At 43.3% G+C, this 21,420-nt stretch overlaps 2 protein-coding genes across 3 annotated transcripts; one reads left to right on the forward strand and one right to left on the reverse strand.

The window, feature by feature from the left end:
- Positions 1-310: 310 nt before the first annotated feature.
- LOC100822445 lies at positions 311-9,362 on the forward strand. The gene is made up of 14 exons (XM_010236263.3): positions 311-434; positions 543-902; positions 995-1,092; positions 1,185-1,271; positions 1,366-1,501; positions 1,644-1,943; positions 4,826-4,965; positions 5,043-5,234; positions 5,319-5,409; positions 5,486-5,615; positions 6,372-6,485; positions 6,555-6,648; positions 8,575-8,652; positions 8,919-9,362. Exons 2-13 carry the CDS (start codon positions 627-629, stop codon positions 8,612-8,614), a joined length of 1,698 nt encoding a protein of 565 aa, XP_010234565.1. The 5' UTR covers positions 311-434; positions 543-626; the 3' UTR covers positions 8,615-8,652; positions 8,919-9,362.
- A 9,372-nt stretch (positions 9,363-18,734) lies between these two features.
- On the reverse strand, positions 18,735-21,420 carry LOC100824206. Of its 2 annotated transcripts, none has more exons than XM_010236265.3 (2): positions 20,854-21,420; positions 18,735-20,099 (listed from the first exon to the last, which is right to left on the reverse strand). In XM_010236265.3, the coding sequence occupies exon 2, from the start codon at positions 20,074-20,076 to the stop codon at positions 18,976-18,978; it is 1,101 nt and encodes a 366-aa protein (XP_010234567.1). In that variant the 5' UTR covers positions 20,077-20,099; positions 20,854-21,420; the 3' UTR covers positions 18,735-18,975. The 2 variants fall into 2 exon arrangements, with proteins under 2 accessions (XP_010234567.1, XP_003573679.1); XM_003573631.4 differs by having other exon boundaries at positions 20,440-21,419.

Genomic DNA, 21,420 nt, shown 5'->3' on the forward strand with positions numbered 1-21,420 from the left:
AAAAGCACATCCTACCTAGCAAGAGCACGTGAGTGCCCGTGGCAATTGCGCAATCATCACTTCACTCCTGTAGGTTATAATTTGATGAGATAGTCGGTTCATGTGATCCTTGATTTTTTTTCATGTAATCAAATTTTTTCAGGTGATCAAAATGTGAAAAAAGAGACGAAGTGAAATCTTTGGAGTAATTTAGTTCGATAACAGGTTCTTGTTGCTCACCAGTTTTTATTATCGAATAAAGTCAGACAGTAGTCTAAAATAAAATTATTTATTTAATAAAAAAACGCAAACAATACTAGCAGCGCCGCTCGTCATTTCCCCGGTCTGCTTAAAACTCCGACAGAACCGAAGCGAACACAGAAACGGCGAGGCCGGGGGAAGATTTGGAGCCAAAGCCCAGAGCAGATACAGCGCAACGTCACTCGAGAATCGAGGTTTTCAAAAAGTCCAGGGCAATCGACCCGAGTCTTCTCTTCTTCCGTTACTAGTAGCGCGGCGCCAGCCAACGATCACATTCACCAGCTTGATTCCAAATTTATCAGGTAATTAACGCCTTCCAGCCTCACTGCCGAGAACGCGTGAAATCAGAAACGGAAGGTGCTTCGGCAACACAAGATTTCGCATATATGCCCATTTCATCGTCGAGCCAGCCTCTCTGCCTCGCCCCCGATTTCAGTTCGCTGGAGAGAGTCCACCGAATTTCTGCAAATTCGTCGATGGAAAGCGCGGTGCCTCGCTCCCAGGGGAACAGCGGCGCTGACCCTGAGAGGGACGGCGCCGGCGTCGCCCAGGAGCGGGACGAAGCCCGCGGCCTGGAGAGAGTTGCGACGGAGAGCAACGGCGCCGCCGGGGCCCTGCCGCAGATCCAGGAAGCTACGGGAGAGGGGAAGACATGCCACCAGGTGAGCGAGCTCCCACCTCCGTCGCCCATCTTCTCTCCGGCTATCCTCCCATTTCGCATCTGCTGTAATCTGTTCCTCCGGTGCTCTCGCAGTGCCGTCAGAAAAGGACGCACTACGCGGCGGCTTGCACGGCGGTGAAGAACTATGGGCTGTGCTCGCTCAGATACTGCCGGAGTTGCCTGCGTAATAGGTAGTACAAGAATTGTTCTCCGTTGTTGCAATCATCATCTCTGTGGTCGAGCAAACTGATCATCTGAGACTGTTTGTTGATGGTTTGTTTAGGTATGGCGAGGTCGCTGAGGTGGTGGCGCAGAAGGCTAACTGGACCTGCCCCAAGTGCAGGGGAGATTGCAACTGCAGCATGTGCAGGTGAGCTGATGCAGGGTGGTGATCTGGCCTCTTTTCATGGGGGATTAATATGGAATTCTTCAGTTAGATTTCACACTATGGTTTTGTTTGGTAGAAAGAAGAATGGGGAAACACCGACAGGGATACTGGCCCCTGCCGCCAAGGCGTCGGGGTGTTCCTCCGTCCATGATTTGCTAAACAAGGGGGCAGACATGGTGGCTGCTGCGCAGAAGTTGGTAAACCCTTTAAAGGTGAATGATACCCTGATTGTACTAGTTTGTTTCTCAAGTCTATCAATGTGTATAGTTCATGGAAAGAAGTCCACCTCTGTATTAAGCAATTGTTCGTTCTGGCTGATCAGCTTCTCTGACTCCCTTTGTTATGAACAAGCAGGGCAAGCCAAGTATAACCCTGGGGACAGAGAATGGTGCTAATGAAGTGCAAGCTGGAGCAGATGATCTCAATGCAGTTCCTTCTGTTCCTGCAAAAAAGAACCTGAAGGTTAACTGCAAAGTAAATAAATGTCCCGCTGATAAGAAGTCCCTGCTGGGAACTGGGAGCCTAGTTGCTCCTGAGAATGCAATAGCGCTACCCAGGGGCACCCCTGTCACTAACATTGCAGGTGTAGAGCTGGAGGCTGAAGATGTTGGGCCTGCAATTCAATTTTATGAGTTCTGCCGCTCTTTTGCTGAGGTATTTATGGGAAACCAATAATACAGTTATGCATGTCTTTTTATAAGAACATCTTGCTAAAATTCGCAATAACAGTAGAAGACCAGATTTGCATTTGATGTCCGGTGATTTTACCAGCGCCATGTCATGTCATCGTACAGAATATGGGAGAGGAACGGAACCTATTCGCATAGTTGAACACTTGAACTCTTGGAAAATCTGTGTTAAGTGTGTTCATACATTTATGATTTATCTTCACTCACCTATTCGTATTTATTATAATTGTTATCAGTTAGGATTCTCTGAATATGGTAAACATTAGTTGAGTTTAGTCGTGATACATTAAGGACATCTTGCGAACATTCGCAGTACAGTAAAAGACCAGATTCGCATTTAGATGTCCGGTGATTTTACCAGCGCCCTGTCATGTCATCATACTGAATATGGGAGAGAAATATGTGAATCTATACATGCACTCACCTATCCTATGAGTGAGATATCGTGCACGGCACAAAATAAAAATAATGTTTCTAGGTGAAAGAAACCTATTCTCTCTCTTTTTTTTGCGCTTACGTGAAAGAAACCTATTCTTTTTTGTGTGTGTTGCACATAGATGAAAGAAACCTATTCACATAGTTGAACACTTGAACTCTTGGAAAATCTGTGTTAAGTGTGTTCATGCATTTATCTTCACTCACCTATTTGTATTTAAGTATAATTATTATCAGTTACGAATTCTGTGGATTTGTTAAAATTAATTGAGTTTATGTCGTCTGTAACAAGCTAACCTATCATTGTTCAATTATGTACTGTCATCTGGTAGAAGAAGAGTTATGTACAGGCCTGAGAGAGGGCAAACACCCCAAGATTTACAACACTATACACCAAAGTGTTAAGCACCATATAGAGTAGTGCCCCTAGCCCCCCTGCCCTGCTCTCACTCGCATCCGGGCCTCATCCTGGATCAGGGGAGGAAGCTCGCAATGTCAGGCTGTGTGTTGTTGAAGGTTGCCAGAGCGACGAGGTGCCCTTCCGGAAGGCAGGAGGGATGGACTGGATGGCCAAATGCCACCAATCCACGAAGTCCTCTCTGTCAACGGCCGATAATTTGTATGATAGTTCATAGCATAATCAAATGCATCTTATTTGTTAGCTAAAAAGTTGCATTACTATCATATGTTACTTCTTATTTGGCTGCTATCCATGTGTATTTTTAAAATTGGGGTCAATCCTTCAACTATTAATTTCTTAGTTTCTTGTTTGCACTTTTCTTCAAGAACAATTACCATTCATAAGACCCATAGAAATTTGGTGTATTCTTTTTCTTAAATTCTACGGAGATAGATATAACTCTCTTCATAAATGTTCTCGTGTATACATGTTTTACAAACCAATAGACAAGGATGTTGCAGACTTCCGATTATAATTTTAATTGTTCTTATAGCAATGTCTACTAAAGCAGTTCCTAAGTCATAGAAACATCTATTTTATTGTCACTGTATTTGATTCTGAAAGGCAAGTGCACAATTTTAATTAAAAACAAAAATAGTAAACAGTAGTTAGTCATGCACCCTTTTTGGCCATCTCGAGTGTTTGGTCTTGGCATTTGATTTTCCTCACTTGGCCCTTGCTCGCGTTAATTTACCATCTTAAAGAAATAATTCACACTAGAAGAAGGCTGGAATCCTTCAATTTGGGCAACCTCGTCTCTACTTGTACTGAATGGCAGAGCTCTTGTCCTGGCTTATGCCAAAGAAAATTAAAAGGCTATCATATGCAGTTAATGGTCTATTTCAGTCACTGGAAACCAAAAATTAAGTATCACTACATGCAGCTGACTGTTTTTTCTTACTCCCTGATGTCATTAACAAAACCAAAATATTCATTACATGTAGCTGACTGCTTACTCAATGCAATTGTGTGGGAAGTTTCAGCAACCGCTACATGGTAGTTATGACCTCATATCTTGCTTCACACATTTTGAAACAATTATAGCAAAAATGTTAGAAACTTTGGATGGTTGAGAAGTTGCTAGAACATGTTAAAAAATAATTTATAACAACTAGATATGCAATGACAAATCAAAATTTGACAATTCTTTTATAATATAAGGTTATACTCTCTTTTGCATTACAATCATGCAAGAATTGTATGTTATTTGATGTATTACATTTTTTTTACAATGCCTCTTCAGTTTTTAGATATAAGCAATCAGTTGTTGTCCCGATAGAATAAATAGCCACACCACACAATGTAAATCATTGTCTGGTTCAAGCACTTCATGCCATCTTGAGCAAGCACCAAACTTCCAATGTCGTGCGTCATAAGACCATAATGTTTAAACCGGTTCCAAGCCCCTTAACCATCACAGAACCATTCAAATAACCCCCCACGGTTGGATTGGAGGGTACTATTGCATACATAGTTGACATGGATCGGTTGCCAACATAGGTTCCACATCAGTGACATCACCCTAGACCGACATGAAGGGTCATTTGAATGGTTGTGCAAAGGTTAAGGGGCTGCCTACCTTGTTTGAGACATGGATCGGTTGCCAACATAGGTTCCACATCAGTGACATCACCCTAAACCGACATGAAGGGTCATTTGAATGGTTGTGCAAAGGTTAAGGGGCTGCCTACCTTGTTTGAAACCTCAGGTGGTTGTGTTGTCACGGGCTCATGGCTTCAAACCTCAGGGGTGTCAGTTTGACATTTTCCTTATCATTATCAAATAAATTATTTTTGTTTGGGAAGGATATTTTTTGTAAAGTTGGTCTCAAAAGTTTTTGTGTCCATGGTTTAACATGGTAATCTGTTCTTGTAAGTCCGCTTGCATTTAGAGATTAGTTTTCAAGTATTGTAAATGGCATAGCATTAACATCACAAATGTTTTGTATGCAGTTTTTTCAAATAAGGAAAGGACAACCTGAGAGAATTCTTCAAGACATAACTGGAGGTCGTGAACTTCGAGTTGTAGCTTCACTTATTGCGGAGTTGCATATAAACCTGTTCTCTATCATTAAAGAAGACAGAGGGGAGAAGTAAATACATTCCAAAATGCTGTTCATAGCTTTGTTCACATTTAACTATGGATGACTAAATGGATTTTTTTCCCTAGGCCTTTGAATTATTCAAGAGATGGGGATGGATGGATAATAGACATTGGCAAATATATCACCGAGTCAGACTCTGTCTCAAAGGAATTCCCTCTTGACTCTTTAAAGCTGGGACTAGTGGGGTACAAAAATTTAAGCCCGTCCTGTAAGCTATATGTGCTGAATTTTCTGTGTGATGCGACTCTATCTTCAGTGTGAGTACTGCCTATCTTATTTGCTGGAACCTTTCACTCCACTACTAACTCTTTATATTCTAATTATCTTGTAAATTTATTCAGCAAATTCAGGACCTGGACTGATGAACAAAACGAGAAGGCAGCTGAACGAAAGAATGCTGCCAGGGAAAAAATCCGTGCTGCAAATGAAAAGGTATTAACCTGTGCAAGTCTTTTTGTCAAGTCACTTAATTTTATAGCAATCAACAACACTTTCTCTGGTTTCGTAGGAAAAGGAGTTAAAAGAAAGACAGAGTGACATGGCTAAAGATCCACTTTTGAGCGAGGGAGCGGACACTCCTAGCAATGTTGAATCTGAAATAAAGGAGGCAAAGGAAGTCAAGCAGACAGCCACAAATGGTCTGAACGTTACGACTTATATATCTACATCTCTGCATTAAAATTTGCTTCAGCTTTCTGTATTTTTCTCAGACCTTCATACGTCTGACCTTTTAGAGTTTTACACAATTATTTGAATATATATTTTTCACATTATATTTGGTTTTGTTTTATGCACATTTTCAAGCTTCAGCCCTAATTTGCATTTAGCAGATGTTCTCTGTTCATTTGTACCAGTGACATGGACACTGAGATGCGTTACCACGAGACAGATACTCTAGATGTATATATCAGTAAGGACCAGGAAACATACGGCGATACTATGTACCTTGATAAAAAAAATTGTCCATTTGTGTTCCTTGATCCTATATATCTGTCAAATGGGCCTTCGTTGTCCTTTCTGTGTCAAGCAAATAAAGAAATATCAAATATGTTACCATGACTTTATATTTGTTCTGACAAATTAAGTAAAAATGCTTGGTCTTGGTCTTTCGGACATAACAGATATTGCCTCTTTAGCAGTGTGTGAAGTTATCGTCTGCAACATTGTTTATTTATCTAATTGTGTAGTACCTGAACCTAGTTTGTTGGTGGAAGGTGCGGGTAGACTCAAATTTGGGTGCTTTCTTCTTTAAGAAAGATAGACAGTCCCTCTTAGATATTTTATTTTTTATCTGATGTAATAATGTATAAAGACATTGAGCTTCGTTTTAAAAAATAAGACATGAGCTAGCTGTACTATACTATTTTTCTTATTTTTCTTCTCAATTTTGGCAGCATTAGATGAGGAGGTTGGAGTTGTCCTTTCGACCAAGCCTGTCATGGTAGACAAAGGGGTAGCATACTGGAAGCTGGATGGCTATTGTAATGATGCAACAATAATGCGCCAAGGTATTATAGACTTTTATTTTACTCACATGCAATATAAAACTAGTGATACTAATATCTTGTTTATATCAGAGATCGACAGTCAAAATATAATTAGCAACAAAGACATATGGTTCAAGTTCACTGAAGATGAAGAGAAAGTTATAGGAGATCATGTGGCCAGAAGGTAAAGGTGTTTTCACACCAAATTTATTTGGTTGGGACTTTGTATTTTCTAAAACTAGTATACTTGCTGTTCCATTGTTCCTATATCTAAAAAAAAATGGTACTACCTCCGTTCCATAATTCTTGTCGAAATATTACATGTATCTAGACGCTTTTTAGAATAGATACATCCACTTTTGAGCAAATTTGAGACAAGAATTATGGAACGGAGGGAGTAGTTACTACTGATATTTAATTAAGTGGATCCTATAATTATTGTAACATTTGATATTTCGCTTTTGGTGTTGTGTTATGATTGGGCAACTTGGCTTTCTAGTAATGTAATTGAAGCATAATCCTTTGAAGTATCATTCTGAGAATATAATACGTTAAGAGATTTTTCCTAAGACTGATGTACTTTATAATATGCATAAAGCCCAGTATTAACTGATACAGTCCAAATTTATGGGTGTCAATACTGCAATAGGGCCCCATTCCCTGTTCCTTCTCGGAATTCCCTTATTTAAGGATAGGGATGTGAAAATTTATGTTCCCCATGGAGGACGCTTAACTGGTCAATTGTTTCCCATCGGCTAAATGCAGACTCGGTCACCATATTGCTCCAAATACTTTTCGAAAAGATACTTCTTCATTTAAATCTCAAAACCAAAAGTAGATCAGATTTAAGTACAGCCCTGATTTGGCTGTTGCAAACAACATCTCGTACACCATATGGCTCCAAATACTTTTCGTAAAGATGCTTCTTCATTTAAATCTCAAAACCGAAAGTAGATCAGATTTAAGTACAGCCCTGATTCGGCTGTTGCAAACAACATAGTCCTGCAAAGCAACTAGGGGTGTGGCCTAGGCAAGTATAAGTCAAGCCTTGCTTAGCCAGGTTAGGCATTTGGTAGAGCAAATAAAAACTAGCTTTAGCTTATATTGGCTAGAAAATTCTTAGTTGGGAGCGCCATATTGATTCTCCTCTGCAGGCAAAGAATCGTTCTAGTCTTAGATGGCAGTTGCTCTCTCATAAAGACCACTAGGTGCAGCAATTCCAATCATGCTATTCGCCCTTCGGCTACGAGGACCAAACAAAGAACCTTACTCTTCTAGGTTATGCCCAAGCTAAATAAATTCCACTTTCCTTCGCCGGTACTCACCTACACTAGTACTCCCTTCTCTATGTCACCCCCCCACAACTGCCATATCTTGCCATTGTGATCCCATGCTTCCAGTACTCATTGCAGGGATTGTGGGTGTTGGTGAGGGTTGGCAATCTTCCACCACCATCACAGGGTGGGTAACTAACAAGATAAAGAAAATAATGACTATAAAATAACTGCTGGTGAAGTACTTTTGATCGATTCCTTCAAATAAGCATAGATGGAAGAATTAACTACTTGCATACTTTGGAATGCAAGAATTCCAGAGCTCGTAAACAGATGGTTGATGCTTTGGTTTCATGGATTGGTTAAGACTTTCTTTATATGCATACAGTTTTGCTGTTCTCTGTTTCCTCTGGAAAATCTAAAACCTAAGGCTTTAACTCTATTTGATCTCAAAATATAAACTTGTTTATATACGGTATTATCTTTGCTATATATTAATATAGTTTCATTAAAGATCAGATATAATGTTAACTTATACTTTAAAGTTTAAACTTTAAACCTGGAACATCATCCCTTCTAGCTGATGATGAATCCAGTCTCTCTTTTTTCAAGTCATAGAACCGAATGCACCAATCTGCTCCGATTTCTTTTGGATGAAGAAATTTCTTAGTTCAAGTTGGACTGAATATTTATTTTACTTTTTTTATCGGAGAAGTTATAGCAGGTTAGTAAGGTGATCTTATTTTCACAACCTCCATCTATAGTAGTAGGGAAGATACTTCTTGTTGCCAAAATTCTTGTCTAATCTGGTATCTGGTTGCAACTGGTTTATATAGATCCCGAGGTCGGTCAAGAAAGCGTACTTGGGGACAATGATGGCTGATCTCAATCTCTGGGCGTTTAGCTGGTTGAAGGTATTTATTTTATCATTTCTATGCACCTTTTCTTTTCTGAATCGGAAGGTACACCTCATTTCCATAGTACTGAAATGGAAATATGTCTTCTTTTAATGTATGAGTGCACGAACCCACAAGGGAGTTCATTAGGTTATATTACGAACATTACCAGTTACCTGCTACGTAGTACTAATAATTAATAAAGACAACAGACACTAGCCTAAGTCTACGTGTTAAATTCAGAGTGGAAACTCTGAATCTTCGTTGATGTTCTGTTTTGGCAGGTGGATGGACTATGCTAGCTGAGACCCGGCAGCGTTTGTACTGTACACTGTAGATGGCATAAACGGAGGAAAGTTTTGCTATAGGAAAGTTATACATTTACTGGACGACTAACAACAACTGAAGATTCAACTAAAGCATCTGAATCCGAAGCTTATGACATGTTCTCTGCAGATGACAAGGCAGCAAAGTCTCTGTACAGTAGTCTGTAACACCTTTTGCAGTTGTTCCCCAGGACATAGGAGTATTGAAGCTAGGAGGGTGCAACCTCTGAGCATAAATAGCATTATAATTTGAGTGTGGTACCGTCAAATTTTCCTGTTGTGTATCTTCTGTTTAAACAAATGACTTTCCCCCCTTCCTTTTCCGAACTTGGGAGATTTAATTAATGCTTTTCCCATAAGAAAAGCAGGATTCAGTATAATGAACTGTGGAAACCCTAGCCATCCAGAGAAACCTAGCCACTCCGTCTCTTCCGCCCAGACCCACCGGTCCATGTGGCCTGCTGGCCACCTGAACATTGGGAATTTGGGAGTTGGTCTCAACCTGTTTTAAACTTTTGGTGTTCCATAGCGTCGGATTGCTGGAGGAATTGACGCTATATTGAGTAGTAAAGGTACTCCACCTTGTTGCGGTGTTAGTTTTCTCCAGCAATGTCGCACAGCTGGTGAGTTTGATTCCTTGCAGATCAAGCTTGACTAGTTTCACGAGTGTTTTTTTCCTTTATTTGACATCCGAGTTTTTTTTTTGTCTATGCCGTTTTGTTGCATGTTGAGAATCCTTCTCCATCAAGCTGCACGGTGTTGGTTTGATGACCTGCAGATTTCAGGGTGTAGCCTAGCTCCTAGCCAACGCTCTTTCGTTGATTATTCGATCTCACCTAACTCGAAGATCGGCTGCCAAGGTGTTCAAAGCCTTTGGTCTTTGGTGGCGACTCAAATTTCTGTGCTTTTGGGAGAACATGGTCATCTGTTGCTCTTTTCTTTTCTGCCCCTACTTTAGTGGAAAGGCAGAGAAGACTCGAGCTATAGCGATTGAAACATAGGACAAGTCAAGCAAATGAAATGAAGGGCGCAGGTGAAGGAAAATGACGAAGTTGTGAGAAAAAGGACTGCTAACAAAAATATAAATAGAAATGGGCCTTGCAATTAGAGATTTTTTCCACTTGTACTCTTCCACTAAAGGGCATCATCAATGGTCTTTTGTCATAATTCCTAGTACTATGTATTAATGTATATCCCCAGAGTAAACTCGAGGGGAGGAGCCTAGGAGAGTTCAAACCTAAGATCCAAGGCTCGGATTCAAGATGTGTCACCTGGACCGATGGCAAAATGCACAATACAAACAAAAATAATAATACTTTTTGTCTGGACATGTGGGGCCTCATGTCTTGCCTTTCCTCGGACTTTGGACCTTTCAATTTCATTTTCTTTTTATTATACATATAGGGTGTTTAATTATTTAGATTGGCAAATCTATCTCAAGGATGTACGAAGCATGGAATTAGTAAAAAATTTGGTGGGTTCAAATGACTAAACAATCTTGATGGGATCTACTAAGATTGTTGGAACCCTTACTGATTTATGATTGAGCGGTGCTTCTGTGCACCCACTAAAACCTAACTAGTCAGGGCACAAATGGCGCCACTCAGGGACAGAGCCAGCTGTGTGGCCAGGTGGGGCCCGCCCCAACCTAAAATTTAATTTTATATGTATACTCGAGAAAAAAGCCCAAAAAAGACATTTGTCATACCCTAAATGAAAATTTCAACTCCGCCACTGGCTCCACTCACCCACTTCTTCCCGCCAAATCTCTCTCTCTCTCTCCCTATCTTGTCGTCTTCATAGGAATCCATCACGGGTCTACTATCCTATCCACCTTTCTTTTGCTACTTACTCGAATTCATATTGTATCGCATATCGGGCACCTGATTGTTGAAGTTGTGATCCAAATCCTCCAGGCATCGGAACTTCCGCCCCAACGAACCTCCAGTTGCTCTCTGTTACTCTTCGAGGAATAACCGGAACTTCCGCATATTCGTGAATTTGCGGAACTTCCGCCTCACCACTGGAACTTCCGGGTGCAACATGACGGATCTGTTTTGACATAATGCTCCTACTATATGTACCCCTTGTAAGCAGCCGTTTCGGGATGAGTTGATCGTGAAACATCCCTGGCATTGTATACACTCTCCATATAGTGAAATTTCACTGGCTGGCAACCGTGGTTTTTTCCTCTCGTTGTTTGAGAGGGTTTTTCATGTTAAATCCGTGTGTCATTGTGCTGTGATTTCTTCTTCGTTCTTGCTCGTCGCGTTCTTCTTCGTTCCTCGTTCTTGCTTGTCGCGTTCATAACACTGATGAATTTTATATTGTATGTTGCATTGTACTCACTTTTGTTCACAAAAATGATGTCCGTGCATTACAATGTTTAACTTTGTCCAATAATTAGACCAATGATATGTGAGTTACTTAATCGTTTACAAGAATTATCATGGGATTTGTATTCAAATGGAGTTTCCAATGGTATAAAATCTATAACACATAGTCTACATATTATTGATCCAGTTGATGATTAAACTTAAACTCCAAAATGTATTAGCGTCATTGTTTGTAGTCCAACAAGTATGCGCACCAATGAAAAATCATAAATCCCCAAGTAGCCAGCTGAACTAACATGAAAAGTGATATGATTTCACTATGTTTTTTTTTGATGTGTCTAAACGTTTTTTTATGTAAAAACATTCATATTTGAGCAAATTTGAGTACTTTCAAAAAAAAACTTGAGTCAGTTAGGCAGTGTTTGGTTCTAGAGCAAGGTGGAATGGAACGGAACGGTTCTATTCTTATAGGAATGAATGTAATGTAACGGTTCTAATTTTTTATATCTTAAGAACCAAACACTTAAATCATTGGTTCCACTTGGAACCAACTCATTCATACATTTTTGAGAAATGCGATGGTTAGTCATATTAAGGGAATATTCTTTTTTGAGAAACCATATGGTTCCATTCCACTTCTCCATGACCAAACACAAGAATCATCTCAGCTTTTGAAACCATTCAGTTACATTCCACTTCGTGATCTCAAGCAAACACTAACAAGTAATTTCATTCTGGGTAATCGTGATCAAACCATGTATGATACAGCTGCAAATCGCACCATCCGGCAACTTGGTGCGAGTCACGCAAAGGTTCTCCTTCACCGACAACGGTGTTTGGCTTGACGCCAGAGAGGTACTGCTACACGGTACGCGTTCCAGCCGTCCACCACCCGAACCCGACCCGGGAAGAAATCTGGGCAACCACGCCACGCTGCCGTATATATCTGCCCCCCCCCCCCCCCCCCCCGCCCTGTTAGGTCGTGATTTTAAGGTCTTAGAATTGAAGGTTGTTGTTCTTCTTATTCTGAATCTCGATCTTGTTTTTATCTTTGTTAGGTCGTGATTTTCTAGGACGAAGCACGGTTTTTTTTCGCGTCGCATAACCTAGATCCAGACCAACATATGTTGATCACCTATTTGAAAGATCACGGATTTCTTTTCTTATATAACCTAGATCCAGTTCTATTGATTTTTGGTGCGTTGTCAGATGTATAGAACATATCTTGCAGAGTTTTGATGTCGAGTCTTGTTGCTGTGTCAGGGATCTTGTGTCCAAAACTACGACTAATACGTATTTTGTTAGATGGTACTCCCTCCGTCCCAAATAAGTGACACATCACTTGTTTCGGGACGGAGGGAGTACATCTGGTTAGGAAATTATGAGTATCACCCCTCCTTTTGTTAGATCTAATCGGATATCTCGCGAGTCTAGTTTTATATATCTAACTTTATCAGATCTGCTACAGGATCATCTTTTGTCAGGAAAGGTGGGATAATTCGCCTCTTGTCTACACCCTGATGGCCTAATCGATTGCTTCGTCAGACATGCCGTATATGCGTGAGGCGTTTGAAGATGCTTACCGATTGCTTCGTCAGATAATGCCGTTTGTGCTGTGCTATCTCCACCGGTTCGGCCATCGAAGGGATGGGTCATCTTTGTATGCTGCCGCTGATTCTTCCTCGGCAGCTGTACACTGGTCGAAGCACGGCAGATCTGCCATTCTGGAGGCCCAAGTTTATGTCCACACAGAGCAGGGGGAAGCTGGTCAGCAGTTGATGCTTTTTGTTAGCTGATGACTGAGATGTTCCTCGTTCCTGTTTGCTTGTCTATCTTCAAATACCACGTAAAGGTAATTGTTTTGGTAAGCTGATGCACATGTATGACCACGTAAAGGTAATTGTCATGGTAAGCCGATGCACATGTATGCGTGCACATGCCTATTGTATAATTTCCTGTACCTAGATTAGTAGGGTAATTTCATGTACCTAGATTAGTAGGGTAGGACGGCCTTTGCCATGTCGGGTGCGCTCGCTTGGCAGGCCACGAGGCAATAAAAGTATATTTTGTTGTGCTCGTGGGGTGGAGATCGCACGGGGAACTATCTTGTTCTATTTTGCCCCGGGTTCTCCACCCTGCCTTGGTGCCTGTCTCTGCTTGTTTTTTGGTTGGTTCCGCTGCACGCTGTCCATGATTCCTATCGTTGAAAGCACACTACAATAACTATGTAGCAAAGATCTCAGCGTCAAAGCAAAGGTACATCTAATTGCTGCTATTGATTTACTTACCTTTTTCGTCACTAAAAGATAGAACCAATTAGCTGAAATGCCACTTTTACTGAAAACCACATCCCAACTCCCCCTATGAACAGATGTTACTGGCAAATGGGCAACAAATCAAGCAGTTGTGTTTTGCACAGCTTCCTAAAATAACAAAACTTGTAGCTTATTAAGTGTGTGAACTGCACAATTTGCAGCTCAGTATCCAGTATCATTTATTTGTTCGTAGCTTTCGTATGGCATATGTAACTTTGTTAAACGTTCTGCCAACATATGAACTTCTGCCAACATATGAAGTGCAGTTCAGAATTTCGGTTTCTATGCATATTTTGAATGATATGTCCTTCCAAAAGTATCTTCCTTGTATGTTTGACTATGCTGCTGTTTCTGGAATTGTCACAAAAATCATTTGCTGTTGAAGAAGGTTGGAATATAGTGTTTTGAGGATGATGGTGTTTCCTTATTCAGTTAAGCTGAAACTTTATGGTTCATGTGTCGGAGGTTCTTTGGTTGTGCACAACTGGTGATATATTCTATGACTGCATCCATGTTCGGTGATGTATAATTTTTGCAAGTACATTCTATAATTTCTGTCAAAATATTACATGTATCTAGATATTTTTTAGAAATAGATACATCCATTTTTTGGCAAATTTGAGACAAGAATTATGGAACGGAGGGGGTAACACTTAGCTATCCATGGTGAACTGTGCTGAACAATCTCATGTTCGCCATTGAACAGTATTGCAATATTTTAGTAGTTGCCCTTTGTTACCTTTAGTGGGAGAGCCTTAATGGTTATTATTGTCCCTTCTTGTGATGAATTTTTTTTGGAGGCACTCTAATGCTGTTTGTGGAACAGTGTTAATATTTTAGTAGTTGCCCGTTGTTCCCTTAAGTGGAAAGGCTTTGTTGGTTATTATTATGCTTTCAATTTTTGTTTAGCTCTGGGTTATGATTTTTACAATCTTCGATTGTGAATAGATACCATGCATTTTGCTGAATTTTTTTGTCATCCTGAAGAATGTCTTCATGATTGTCACGCAGTGTTGTGATTTCTTAGCAAGGCTGGTTAGGTTTTTCTAGTTCCCCTGAGCGAAAGGCCTATTGGTTCATTATTTTCTCTTTTATTTCTTTGATACCAGGATTTTTTTCCGATGGTTTGTACTATGCATTTTATTTTACTGAAATATTTGTTTGTGCCATGGCCCTTCGGATTTTTCAGAAAAAAAATTTGTTCAAGGATATCACCCAGCCCCCGGCAGTTGAAGGATATTTACCTGCCCCCATCCGAAGGAATATACTTTTAGCTGTTTCGTTTCTTGCTCTTGTTTTTCTGCTCTCCTGTTTATGTTAATATTTTGTCTGGTCATGGCAAATAATAGTTCCTCTCTTATGCAGAATTATTACACCCACGGGACAAGTCTAGGCAGGAGGCACTGCGCCTGAGGGTACGCTTCATACGATTACCTAAACTAGAATAAAAAATACATCAGTCATGGATCTTTAGCTCTGAACTGGAAAGAGCGTCACAGCAATTAACCGCTGCGACAGATGGTTCGACTCCATCGAGATTCATTTTTGTTTGAATTGAGTTTAAGAAGATATTTATTTATTTATTTATTGCCGAGAGTCGCGAGTCTTATGGAATTCTTCATGTGCATAACTCTGAGTTGATTCCAGTTTAGGGAGGATTTGGTATTCTAAAGGTCTCGATTTAGTCTCTAAACTTTGAAATTCTATTTTAAAGGTCCAATTTAGTTCCCAAACTTTAAAAATCTATTTTAGAAGGCACCAATTTTGTTCTTAAACTTTGAAATTCTGTTTTGAGGTGCCAATTTACTTTCTACACTTTAAAAATGCATGTTTGGGTCCTGATTTTTTTTAAGTTGTTTGTCGCAGGTCTTAGTTGTGGATGCGTCCATCTAACTGGGTGATGCTCTGCTCCCCTTCTGAACCCTAGTTGAGGATGACGATTTGGATGAACTGGTGACCTCAACGGCGATGGAGGGCGACTCGTGCGTCCACGAGCCGATTGTCTCGGCATCTAGATCACAGATTGACCGGGCCCACTTCATCCACCGCAGCATTTTTCTCGACACCGCCTACAACTACTTCCTGATCCGGCGTATCCTCCACACTAATTGTTCATCTGTATTATGTGTGTTCTAATACTCTCTTATGCCTGCTTGCCCCGATCTCACTCTTGCTGGTGGGGTTTTCGCGATCAAACATGTCTATGTTGGTCCCTGAAGTCCAAAGATCTTTCATTTGTTTGAAGAGAAACGAGTTGAGAAATCAATTCTTAATGCTTTAGGAATTAGGATGTACGTAGGATGCGGCATTGCGGCTTTTGGGATCAGATTGCTGTGTTACACAAATATAAATGTTCTTGTCTATGTGTGGCAATGCACAGGCATCTTACTAGTTAAAGTAAGCAAAAACAGCAAAACTGAAATCTCCTCGTTGCAAAAAAAAAATTGATACAAAACTACCCTGCCGTTGTTAAGAGACGTAAGGCCAGTTTCTCACCCATTACTAATTCAAATGGTTATATGCACAAGTGTGCAGCCTATTTTCTTCCTATTTTATGAACTATTCTCATTTCTTTTTCTGTCGTTGCAAAATTTGTGCTACCCACTGAGGAAATTACACTGCAGGCAGTGGCGGACCCAGATTTCCAATATTAGGTGAGAAAACAGTGTATTTTTAAGATTGGGTGGGGCAAATACACTACATTTCTATCTGTTCCTTTTTTTTTACTTTGATAACAGGATTTAAAAATGTTCAGTTTCATCAATTAACTTGGCTGGGTCCACCCCTAACTGCGGGTCCATGAACTTGGCAGCGATGTTCAGTTTCATCAATTAACTTGAAAACTCCTCAAATGACTCACTAAACTTGACAGCTTTGCTCATTTTAGTCCAAATGGCCAGATTCGGGCGAAATTCGGTTATGATGGCATTTGACGTGGATCTGGCTGTTCAAGTAGCCGCGACGAATGCATCGACGAAACCATTCGTGTGGACGCGGCGTATGCCGGCCCGAAGTGGATTCATCGGCGAGGGCATCGTCTCCCCATTCTCGAGATTCGAGGGGGTTAAACAGAAATGGTCCATAACCAGAAAATTGTGGAAAAAAAACCTCACACGCCGGCCAGGTCCACGACACATGCCAGCATGGCCGAATTTCACCTGATTTTGGCCATTTGGACTAAAATGAACAAAACTGTCAAGTTTAGTGAGTCATTTGAACAGTTTTCAAGTTAATGGATGAAACTAAACATCGCTGCCAAGTTCATGTACCTGCGGTGTAATTTCCTCCAATCTACTAATACAAATGGTGTGTTCTGCACTTCTGGCTGTAGCATTAAGTTGGTTTTAGAGAGACCTTGCGAGTGCTGAATTTTGAGATTTCTCTTGCTTCTTCAATGATTTTACCTTTATTCTTATAGAACTTTTTAGAGTGGAGAAAGTAAGGAGCATCTAACCTTTTTTTTCGAACCGGAGCCGAAGGACTCGTTCCATTAATTAAGAAGAATAGATTTGCCCAGTTAATTAACGAAAAACCGAACAAAAACCGTAACAAACGTCCAAGCCACCATCATGTAACATGACCCATGACTGCACCAAGGACCACACCGGCCGACTTGGCCACCCACACTCACTCAACGCACGCAGCCGAGAAGATAGCCGTCGAGGTTGCTCGCAGAAGTCGTCGTCATCACACAAGCACTCCTCCTGAGCTGGCGACTCCGACTTCCCCCACCAACGCCCAAGAACAGCGACACTGCCTCAGCAGGCACGCAAGCTCGCGTCGGCCCATGCCAAACAATCGGCCACTCATGCCAGCGACTAAGTGGCGCCGATTCGGAAGTCGAGCTTCGAATGGACAATATGCGAGGCTTGCGCCGAATAGAAACCCTGCAGATCGGACCACCCATCACCATGTCATCGTCATCACACGTCACTTCTCTGAGCTGCCGACTCCGACTTCTTAGTGACGTAGCAAAACAAACCTTGGAGAGCCATCGAACACGCCGGAAGGACCGACTACTAAGAACCACCGCCGCAGCCCAAACTCCACTCGACCGTCGTCGTTGCCACAAGAGACGCCAACGAACTCCACGCAGCCAGGTGCCCACGAACAACCACAACCCGCCGGCAATCCCCATGGCTTCGCAAGACGACGCCTCCAAGAAGCACATGACACCGCAGCGTCGTTGCCGCCCGATCTGAAACAGACCTAAAGCTTTCACCCGCAAAACACATGAGGGAGGAGTGGAGAACCTTTACGACGCCTCCAAGAAGGTTAACGGCGCCCAAGGGCGTCGCCGTCGTCCGAACCGGCCAGCACCGGTCGAGGCTTTTGCCTGGCCCCCCACACCTTCACCAAGGCAGCCCGCAAGACAGGCATGCCCCAGTGGCCGAACACCACCGCACCCAAGCCGGCGAAGCCCGACCCCGCGGGCCAGGACCAGGGGACCAGCTCGTCCACCATCAACCGGGGCCGCTGCCCAGTGCTCCACACCCGCCGAAGCTCCTCGAGCAGACGAGCCGCCCGCGCAGATCTGGCCGCACCACGTGCACGCCGCCAACCCCGTGACGCTGAGCCCAGCCCGCCGCCGCCGGGGCACGCCGCTCAGCCCACAGCCGCCGGATCCACGCCGCAAGCAGCCACCAGACCCCTCCGCGCGCCCCGCACCCGCGCCGCCGCCACAGCACGCGCCGTCCCGTGGGACCAGGCGCCACGGCCAAAGAAGGCCCCGCCGCCATCGACGCTACCAGGGCTTTGCCCAGCAGCGCTCACCGGTGGTAGCGAGGGGAGGAGGAGAGGGTAGGGGCGGCGGCGGCGGCTGGAACTAGGGTTCCGCTCGAGTCGCCCCTTGGGAGCGACGTGGGGGACGGGGTCACACTCTTCTCTTCACCGAGGACTAGGAGCCTCTAACCTAGTGTCTTGGTCATTTGTATTATACATACACAAATGGGTTTTGCCCAAACTTTGCAGGTTCGCAGTTCGTTCATAACTGTATGACTGTATATATGGAATTTGTCAAAACTTGAGACTAGTTTTTTATAGACCTATGGGCACATGCATGAAGGTGACTACGCCTGCTATAATCTGCTTATAACATCAAGTTTACAACAGCAAGAGCAATATCCATAGTAAAAATGTGCCTCTGGTCATCGTTCCTTGAGCTTGACTATACATGATGTCTATGTTTTTCTTACAGAAACTACCCATAGACATGCATTATAACAGGGCTGAGAATTACAGGCATTATAACAGGGCTGAGAATTACAGGGCTCTGGAGGACAGAGCAGTTCAGGACATTACAATGCTTACATGATAAACAAGATTATCTGGATACATTCATCAGCCTAGGGAAACAGTAAATATTCAAGACAAGGAAGGATAAACATAAATGTTCAGTATAGCTGGAGTAGCGAATGTACTAGACTGAACCCAACCCCGTACTTCCGTAACGATAGATGCTGGTATAACCATCTCAACAGTCCCATCAACTAAATCATATACATAGATATTTGTAATGGACTTCAATTTTGATCCACCAGTGGAATAGGTGATCCAATTCATTGTAGTTGAGCTGTCTGTGACAGACGTCATTGGTGGCTTGCATTGATCAGGACCGAATGTGTAAACTTTCCTCTTGCCTTCCTCACTCACACGGAAGGACTGTCCCTTCCAAAGAAACCAGCTGGTGTTATCCAGCTCCCCATCATCCAGCGATGACCACTCCAATGCTTTTACATCCAGCTTGAAGAACTTGAAAGCCCTCACCTCCGCCCCACGATCCCATGATATGAGCACAACTTCCGTGTTGGACGCCACGAGGTAAGGAGCATCTCCAATAGTCCACTCTGGACAAGACACCGTTCTCCAAGTCATTTCAGTGACGTCAAAGATCAGGATTTGCCCATGAGATTCAACGCAGACAGCCTGTGTTCCGATCAAAGCCACATCAATAATATAAGTGCTCTTGGTGCATCTGCACATCGGAGTGCTCCTGCCACATCTGCACATTGCTTCTGGCATGAACGGATTATCAATATGTTTGTATACGCACCAGTACACATCTCCAGGACAGGTTATGTGCACAGTTGGAAAAACAGTCATGATCTCGATGCACGCAACAACTAGAGGATTTCCACGAGAATCAATGTAGGCAACAAAACACCCCTGGCTGGCATCACGAAGTAGTGGCAGATCAATCCGCCGGCCAGTGCTTGGGTGAACAAGGAAGACAATCTGCTCTTCAAGTTTGAATGGTTTGTGTTGGACCATGAGGAGCCATCCACCATTTTGGGACTCACAGAAAGCATCTGGAAATAGCACACTGCTTATTCCACGGACCTTTCTGCTTGAAACATCGAATAGGAGTCGTTTCTTGCTGTTGCGTTCCACAGCAAACAAGGCCAAGGGCAGTTGCAGTTGCCCCTCTTCAGAACATCCGTTCTTGTTCACGACATTTGCTTCCATGCCTCAGCTTGCCTCACAGATATCTAGCAGAAGCAAAGTACACTGATCAGTATTTATTACATTAATATATGGTTTGTCATATGAGGATAATCACATACTCACTTCTTAAAAAAATCACATACTCAAAATACTAATTAGGGAATTCCTTGTTGTGTATAACCAAGACTTCATACGAAATATTTAGTTGGCACTTGTACATGTCAAATGACCAGTTTGTTGGTTAGCATATTTTTTTCGAAAAGAAGGATGAAACCCCGGCCTCTGCATCAAAATGATGCACACAGCCATATTTTATTAATTTATTAGCAAGCCTGACATAAAAAGAATACATTGATCAAACAAGCCAAAGCCATCAAACTATACCTACAAGCCTGATGAAGGGGTGGTCATTATCGGGGCTGCATGCCCTGACCGCATACCATCGCCTAACATCGAAATCCAAAGGCCACGAAAGCACAACTGGTCTAGCAAATCCGCTGCGTGTGCCGTCTGCTCACGCTCCAGAATATAGCCGCCACCGTCTTCCACCAACCCATCTTCAAGACAAGGATCGAAGCATTCCAACATGTAAGGCCTGGCATCAACGACACAAGACAGAGCCACCAACCAACAGGCGACCAACAGCCGTCCTCCGACCAACACCCCTCGCCCGCTAATCTGGCATTCCCCCGACGGCACCCCCAAAGGGGAGAACGACGCCGTCAGCGCCGCCGCCGCCCAGTCCGAAGACTTCAGGTTTTCACCCGGGAATCTAGATCAGAGGTGAAGTGGTAGTACCTCGACAACGCCTTAGGGAAGGAATGAGACGCCCAGGAACATCACCGTCGTCGTGGCCAGACTCGCCGACCAAGGGTTTCCCCCGGTACAAACACCACGACACCCTGTCTCCGGAGCCGCCAAACACGAGCTGCAAGATCCGGCGAGGAGAAGTAGGTCAGACGCCTGCCACCAGGAGAAGGGCCGCCACAAGCGAGGCCGCCTGGCAGCCATGGGGCGCGGCGCCACCAGGGACAGAGCCGCCACCATGGGGGGCGCCACCACAAAGGTGAACGCGCCATGGAGCGCGCGGCCACCAGGGTAGGCGGACAGGTCCCCGGCCGCCGGCGAGCCCGCCGTCGCCAGGCGCCAGGACGCGCGCGCCGCCATGGAAGGGACGCCTGCGCCGCCGATGCAGAGGATCCGAGCCAATGAAGGAGCATAGCCCCGCCGCCGCCGACGCCACGTGCCCGCGCGCGTGCCGGCGGCGGCGAGGGAGGCGTAGGGTGGCGGTGGGCTAGGGTTTCGTGGGGTTGGGGAGGTACTTAGTCGTCTATTCCGCGGTACTCCTTTTCGAAAAGGAGGATC

Source organism: Brachypodium distachyon, chromosome 3 (genome assembly GCF_000005505.3).
Source record: "Brachypodium distachyon strain Bd21 chromosome 3, Brachypodium_distachyon_v3.0, whole genome shotgun sequence".
NCBI lineage: Eukaryota > Viridiplantae > Streptophyta > Magnoliopsida > Poales > Poaceae > Brachypodium > Brachypodium distachyon.

Coding starts and splice junctions, on each gene's coding strand:
- LOC100824206 (XM_010236265.3), bottom strand. CDS start 20,076: ATGGAAGCAAATGTCGTGAACAAGAACGGATGTTCTGAAGAGGGGCAA.
- LOC100822445 (XM_010236263.3), top strand. CDS start 627: ATGCCCATTTCATCGTCGAGCCAGCCTCTCTGCCTCGCCCCCGATTTC. Junction 1,502..1,643: donor AGTTGGTAAACCCTTTAAAG/GTGAATGATACC, acceptor ATGAACAAGCAG/GGCAAGCCAAGTATAACCCT. Junction 4,966..5,042: donor AAAGAAGACAGAGGGGAGAA/GTAAATACATTC, acceptor TTTTTTCCCTAG/GCCTTTGAATTATTCAAGAG.